The sequence below is a fragment of the Cydia strobilella genome, chromosome 6, assembly GCF_947568885.1.
Source record: "Cydia strobilella chromosome 6, ilCydStro3.1, whole genome shotgun sequence".
NCBI lineage: Eukaryota > Metazoa > Arthropoda > Insecta > Lepidoptera > Tortricidae > Cydia > Cydia strobilella.
In genome coordinates, this window is record NC_086046.1 from 4,633,599 (window position 1) to 4,641,788 (window position 8,190).

General features: G+C 39.2%; 1 protein-coding gene across 2 annotated transcripts in view; it reads left to right on the top strand.

The window, feature by feature from the left end:
* Window positions 1-7,897, top strand: part of LOC134742002 (cell adhesion molecule DSCAM-like) — a 91,139-nt gene extending 83,242 nt beyond the window's left edge. For both annotated transcript variants that reach the window (XM_063674920.1, XM_063674921.1), the window contains exons 7-9: window positions 975-1,155; window positions 1,678-1,829; window positions 7,763-7,897. In XM_063674920.1, coding sequence (XP_063530990.1) covers window positions 975-1,155; window positions 1,678-1,829; window positions 7,763-7,860 — 431 coding nt within the window. In that variant the 3' untranslated portion in view covers window positions 7,861-7,897. The remainder of the gene's footprint in view (window positions 1-974; window positions 1,156-1,677; window positions 1,830-7,762) is intronic.
* The last annotated feature ends 293 nt before the right edge of the window (window positions 7,898-8,190 follow it).

An 8,190-nucleotide genomic window follows, 5' to 3' on the forward strand; every position in this document is an offset into this window, starting at 1 on the left:
TATTAAATTCCGTTAATCAATCGTAAATCAGCCCCACTGTATTGGAAAACTCATTCAATTGTTTACCATTTTTTCGCAACGAATTCTAAATTTGACGAGTTTTTTAATGGCTGTTACGACAGTTATATCTGGTAGGGTAAAATTAAGATGCTTAAATAGTATTTTCACCACACCAGCTGGTAAGATCTCTTGATTATTCAAAAACTGATAAGAAAGTTGCATTTTATTCACATGTGAGGCAAAATAATAATAAGTAAATAAATAAACCTTAAATTAAGTATATTAAAACAAATAATATTTTTTTACTATGGCGGGATGACCTGGACAGCTTCCTGAACAACTGGCCGGAGGAAACACCAAATCGGAAGTCGTGGAAATCAAGGGAAGAGGCCTTTGCCCTGCAGTGGGACACTTAGATAGGGTAGAGAAAACTAGTTTTAAAGCCTTTTTTGGGTTTAAGGGTGCTTCAGGTCAGGGATTAGGGGGCTTCACATCTTCGAAAAGCTTTGAAGTGGTAATTTTCTCGGAGCTTTTTATCAAATACATAAAAGTACAAAATTCTATAATTCGTGATCGAAAGAATAAAGTAACAGAATAGATAATTCTGGGTACTTATTTAAATAGGTAACATTTTTAATCAAGTCATGAGTGTCATCACTGATTTAATTCTGGCTAAGATATAATAAAATATCAATTTTATCAATTTGATGTTATTTTGACCTCATCCAGCCGTGCATCTTACTCTTACTTTAATAAGTACGAGTAGTAGATTTTAATTCATATCACCAGACCGGCTAGCATTAGTTGCGTTCTCGCAAGCGATTCCATAGTCCATACTTGAAGTCGCGCTAGATGTATGGAGTCACGCGCGAGAACGCAACTCATGCCAGCAGGTCTGATGGTAGTTCGGAGTTTATAAGTTTACCTCGCTTGAAAAAAATACTAGTATTAACATTGTTTTAATCAATCCACAGAAGTGTCGGTGCGCATAGTCGATGGTGCAGGCGCGAAGGTCTCCGAACAAGTGTGTGAACTGGGCAGCACTGTGGCGCTGCGGTGTGAGGTGCGGGGGCTGAAAATGGAGGGGGGACCCTCCCTGCTATGGTTCCGGAGAGACGCCCTGCTGAATGATGACACCACGAGGGGAGGAATCAGGTGAAGGTTCTTTAAATGGTTGTGTGAAGTGGGTAGCTCTGTTGTTTCGGTTTGGTTCCGAAAGTAGGACACTGCATGAATGATAATACCACGAGGGGTGGAATCAGGTAGGTTTTAGCAAGTGTGCAAACTGGGCATCACTGTGGCATTGTGGGAGGCGAAGTGGTTGAAGTAAAGGGAGGACCTTTCTGTTATGGTTCCGGTGAGACGCACTGCTTAATGATGATACAGCAAAAGGTGCAATGGAATCAAGTAGGAGGTGGGTCTATAAGTGGTTCAATACTAATGAAAGTTATACCTATGTATAGGTAATAAAAATGAAAATACTGTCGTGTCCAGTCCACGGCTCCCTCCGAATGGAGTTCGGTCTGTGTTATTTATTTTTACAAACTGAGGGGGATTTCATAGATGAAAATTTTATTTTTACATCCTTACGGAAATGATCATAGTGATCATGGATAGGCTTTGTTTTTGTAGTAAAAACACGTTAGTTATATTTTGACGTTTATTTTTCTTTATCAGTGTTCGCACCGAATTCGGGCTGAACGGCGCGAACTCCGTGCTGCGCGTGGCGCGCGTGCGCGGTAACGACGCGGGCCGCTACACATGCAGCGTTGCGCGCGCGCCGCCCCCCGCGCCTCCCCCCGCGCAGGTCATACTGCACGTCATCAAAGGTACAACATTCCTTTCACAATTAAACTTTGTTTTTTTTTGACGCAGGGGTAAATACATTTACGCATCTCACCCCGCGCTGGGGAAGCCCATTGGGGGGTGGAATGTGGGATTCGCTCCTCCCGTAACTTCCTCTGCTAGCCAGAGGAAGAGGAGGAGAATACCCACTAACATCCCCTACGGCGGATTCTGTTTGAAATAAGGTGGGCCTTATATGTCTCACCTACCTCATTGAATATTTTGTGACAAAAAAGACAATTGACAAAATGAAACATCAACTTGAAAAGTATATATAAGGTATTTTCACGAAATGAAGGAGGCAACTGTAAAAACTACATTCCCAATTATGGTTTTGCTAGGCAGGAAGTAGATTTTTCTCTCTTTCTCTCTCTCTCTCATTGGATGAATCGTAAAACTCCACAATTAGCTCTTATCGAACTTCCTCATTAAAGGATCTTTACTTTTTTTTTTCTTGAATAGGACCGAACGATGCCAAACGAAACTCTATTTCTAAAATGAGCTTAGGTAGGTAGATTTAATGAACATTTTGCAAAATGAATGAAATGCGATGCATTTCTATTTAATACCTAGATACGTACGTACGTACGGTACGTATATTAAATAGTAATTTATGTGGGCATGAACATTCATTAAACTAAAACAGCATAATTCTAATATCTGCTAAAATGGTGCCTACTAATTTTAAATCAATATGAATTTTCCTATTTAGGACTATTAATAATGTTGCATAAAATACCGACCTAATCTTACTTACACAAGTATTTATCAAAATTAATTCATCAGTGTTTCTGCGTAAAGAATTTAGATTATATTAATCTCTCACGAAATACATTCCCCAATGAGATCTATTTTGTTTGTATATTATATTAACCATTGCCATTAGGAGCGAAAAACAAATTTCGTCTAATACTTTAAAAAAAACGTTTGTATGGAGAACGGGTCACGCGGCTTCCTCCCCTTTCCTCTTAAACTGACTCACGAAATTAGTAACCCAAGGCCGGTGTTACGAATGAATCTTTTTCTCACCCCATAATATTTGTCTGTCCGTTCACGTATTTTATGCAACTTTAGTAATTTCATAAATTCGATCCGTAACGACGTTATAAGGGCGTGCGGAGAATTTTGAATTTTAAAATGTGTATTCTCTATGATTCTTGGACAGTGGCGAGTCAGAAGCTGAGGCAAGCTAGTATAGGTGCGAGAGTTGAACTGAATGATTACACACACTACACAGAGTACTAATCGCAAAAACACTACTGAATGAATGTGACTTAAGCGCACGATATTAATCTAAAAAATCTTGAAGAAACTGTGATCCATCTTGCAGTTGGCTGTTCAACTTGCTATCGGTACGAAAAAAAAACACTTATTTAAAAATCTCGCTTTCATTACATGATTTTGCTGTTGCGTGACTAATTCTAGTGCCGATATCTATAGACTAACCATATTCGAACTTAAAAAAATACAACTTGAATTTAAATTAATCGCAATGCACCTCGCTTATACAGAGACGCATGTAAGCATTTATGCGCCTCCTGTGTAAATGTGACATCGTGATTCATAACCATATACATCATGATGACTTTTTTGACTGACTTTAAAGATAAAAAAGTGGGTTCCGAATTATGTTAGACGCCTTTTTACTTTTCCCAAAGCTCGTTACCGTAGAACTCCGAAGAAACTTTTTGCACTTTCAGGTTGGCCTTTTTTTGTCAATATCCATAAACTGGTACTTGTATTATATATTTTTTTGTCTAAAGAAGTGTCCCACTGTTGGGCAAAGGCCTCACTTTCCTGCCTTTTGGTCCTATCTAACGCTTACTCCTGCCACTCTTCACAATAACTCTGTGTGCAGGTCATCCCACCATCTCCGTCTTTATTTTCCTCTGCCCCGATATCCATTCTAAGGTTAGTTTTGCCCAACTTTCCGGATGCGTTCGGCAGATATACCCTGGCCTGTTCCACAATAGCTTGTTAGGGTTTCGTAGCCAAATGGCAAAAACGGAACCCTTATGGATTCGTCATGTCTGTCTGTCTGACTGTCCGTCCGTATGTCACAGCCACTTTTTTCCGAAACTATAAGAACTATACTGTTGAAACTTGGTAAGTAGATGCATTCTGTGAACCGCATTAAGATTTTCACTCAAAAATAGAAAAAAAAAACAATAAATTTTGGGGGTTCCCCATACTTAGAACTGAAACTCAAAAAAATGTTTTTCAACAAACCCATACGTGTGGGGTATCTATGGATAGGTCTTCAAAAATGATATTGAGGTTTCTATTATCATGTTTTTCTAAACTGAATAGTTTGCGCGAGAGACACTTCCAAAGTGGTAAAATGTGTCTCCCCCTCTAACTTCTAAAATAAGAGAATGATAAAACTAAAAAAGTATATACATATGATGTACATTAACATGCAAACTTCCACCGAAAATTGGTTTGAACGAGATCTAGTAAGTAGTTTTTTTTAATACGTCATAAATCGTAAACCGCAATTTACCTTTCACTCACGTTTTACATAAAAATACATTGCACGGAACCCTCGGTGCACGAGTCCGACTCGCACTTGGCCGGTTTTTTTTTCTAAAGTGGGAAAAGAATTGTATTTGACAAAAATATTTAGTTTTGTCTATTATTTAAGTAAATTTTCCGTATCATGCAAACACTTTACTGATTCGCATGAGCGTTCGTCTCACCCGCGTTCCGTAGGCGATTGGAACAGGTTGCTCAGGTCATTTGCCTACAGAAGCCCCTTGATTGGACTGGACTTTACAAGGAGTATTCTTAAATGTAAACGTTATTTTAAAATATCGTCAGAGAAGATTCAGAATTACAACAATGAAGAACCTGAATTTAAATTATATTACTATTATCTAGTTGAAATTCACACAATATCGGATTGATCATGAGAGCGAACTTTATTCTTTTTATGAAATCGTTACGTCAGCTGTCAACAGTGATATTTTCGGTAGAAAAAATGTCACTGTTTACAGCTGATAGATCATATTTATAACCGTTTTATAAAGAAATAACAATTTTTTTCCAAAAAGTTCTTTTAGTCTTTCCAACAGGATGTGTCAATACAAAACTTCTTGGAAATAAAATAATTTAAACGAATAATTTCCTCATCGTATAAAGAGTTGCCGAGTTGACCTTTTAACTTTCCTGTCTCTTTACCGAAAATTAAAGAGGTAAGTAATTAAATAAACATAATATCCGGGAAAAATTTTAGTAATAAAAATCCATAATTGCCGTATTAAAAGTCACTCGTCTGAACCATTGCCTATGTTCCAAATTAGAAACTTTTGAAGCATAAGCTCGACAGTTTTAGAACATTAGTTATACAATTAAACAACATTTAACGGTATACCTAACTAATTGAATATTCTAAAACTGTTGACAAAAACAAAACGACACCATCTTGTGAATCGATATCGATGATGATCTAGTGATACAACCATTATAAATCGTTAACAGGAGACGGCAAGTAAATCTGTCGATTCCTTACGAAGACAAATGTGAACGTCATCCATTCGAATGCACAATCACATTGCGGCATCCGCTAGCTAGCGCGGTTGTACGGAGCGGGTGAGCTGGTTACCTAACGAAAAATAGTATGAGCAACGATAACTGGCGCGGACGTGTGCGACGGATTTTACGTACAATGGCACCCACGTGCCTGCGCCCGCCCGCTCTTCGCGTACGTAAAGAAACTCTCACTGAACGTATCAGTAAAACTATTAGCTTATTGTATGCAGGGGTTAAAAAGCTAATAGTTTTGCCGACCGTACCTACGTAAAAACAGATTCTGTTTTTACAATTTGATATGGTTTTCATCCCATTTTGATACCTTGGGTCGTGTCATCAGGCATCTTACGCGCACTAATAAGTACCAGCAAAAATGCCCTATTTATTTATTTCAAAATTTAATTAAGGCAACAAGGCCCATATTACATATAGGTACCTTATAGACTAACATACATATAAATTTTCATAAACTTAAAAACTAAACACCATTTTGGCGATAGAATGGCGTGGCTCCGTTGAATCGTCTGGCCTTGTGTCGGATTCGGCAGTTTGTCCCGGAACCTCTGAAACACAACACCCTTCGGCCAGAAGTCGGCGCACTCGGTGGTCCCCTGCGGTCTTCTGGTGTACATACTCCACCACTTCAGCAGCCTATGAGACGAATCCTGGGGGCCTAGCTGAGATGACAATCGTTCGCAGAGAAACGAAACGAAACGCTGATCTATCGCACAAATATGGAAGAGTGATAGAGAGACAATAGCGTTTTGTTTCGTTTTCTGCGAACGATTGTTATTTTGTTATGTTATGATTGCATTTCGTCAGCGCATCAAATCGACGTTGGCGGCTAACGCTGATTGATGCTCACGGTCAAGGTCGTATCAATAAAACGCAGCGTACTACGTAGGCGAACAACACGCGAACGAGAAGCGAAGCGATGCAGCGCGGGGTGAATCAATCCTTTGATACCTATAGAAGTATCCTACGTGGGCGATCTCGTTGCGAACGCGAACGCCGTGGACCAGCCGCGCTCCTTCGCGTTCGCGAGTGTTTGCTTAGGTACATAAGATGCAGCGTAAGATGGAAGCCATTTTTTTTAAACTGGGACCTCCTTCTCTTTTTTGATGTTGGCAATTACCGTCTATATATCTGGTAAAAAGCGAAACAAAAACCATTTTTACTAATACGTGCATATTAAGTACGCATAAAGTGAATATTTTTCGCGCATCCTCAAAAGCTTCAACGGCGGTAAACGAGAACTCGTAACGTCTGATTTCTTATGAAATTGCTGTACATATCATTTTTTATACGAAATTGCTTCAGCATAAGCACGTTGACAGACTGTCAGCTCGCAAATGATTACAGTAAGTCATGTGTTATTAGAATATAAAAAGGCGTGTCTTGGCATACCTTGAACATTGTCGGCGTTGTTACGCATTTTTATATTTTAAGAGAATCGATAGGTACATACTCGTACAGTCCGTTTTTCCGAAGATCTGCATTGATTTTATATACGTCCATCTATACTAAAATAGAATATTTTCGGAAATAATCAATTTGTTATGGGAAAATTTTCATACTGCTTAGACTGTATTGGAAATCTTTGATGATCTTTGACGGCATCTATACACCCAGCGGCAAAAGTGTATGACCACTTTATGATTGTATATTTTCACAATTTGTCCATGCAATTTAGCAGCTCGCTTCATACTGCGCATAGTCGCATACCGTTCAAATAATATTTTACCTCTGTATTCATAAAACTTTGCAAACTGCTGTAAAAATTCCTCCCTTTGTCATATGTCAATCACAAATGTTACAATGACAGATAAGGGACAAACGATTATCAAGGGCTTGTTACTAGACAGGCTGCGTTTCCACCAGAGATGTGCGAGTATGCGTAGCGAGGGATGTGTTTGTTAACAACCAATAGAATCACTTACACGCAGAGCGAGGAAAACAAATGAAGTGATTATATTGGTTCTTGACAAACACATCCCCCGCTACGCATCCTCGCCATTCCTCGCACATCTCTGGTCTGGTGGAAACGCAGCCTCCATTAATAGACCGCGGGCCATGAACAGATTTCTGTGACCACAATCGCCTCCCGGGCGAAAACTCGTATAGTGGTTAACAACTGTGTATGATGGCGGCTCCATTGGTGGGTTGAGGAATGTCAGCAAATAAATTCTATAAAAAAAATTTAGTCATCGCCTCCCGCTTGATACTTTGTCAGATGATAGTTTAGATGCTATTGCGAATAAACAAAATCGTCGCCGATTGTATCGCTGTGGAAAGACCGTCAGCTGGTCACATGAACATTTTAAAAATTTGCGCCTGGCTCGCGGTCTATAATACTTAAAACTGAAGTAAGTATCTCTTGTTCCAGGTGAAAGTCTAGCAGAGCTACACCAGGGTGGCAGAGCAACGAGAACATTCGCGTATGCCACTCTGGCGGTATCGGCGCTTGTCTTCTTACTTGTCTAGTTGTAATTTATTTACTTACTAATAAAATGTTCAATTACCTACATGTTTTTTTCCTAGTTTCCAAAGTTATATTTGGTTGAGAGAAGTCCGGCGAAAAAAATCATGCGATTGCCGCATGCATGCCTACTAATAGTATAATGTGAAAGTAACTGTCTGTTTGCATGTCTGTCTGTTAGCTCTTCAAGCTTAAACTGCTGATGCGATTGAGATGAAATTAGGTAGTTTGAATCCCGGAGAAGGACAACGAAACGAATAGAAGGACATATAACAGTTTTTATCCCAGGGGGCCTAGAAAAGATCGTTTGGAGAAAATGAAACGAAACGTTATCT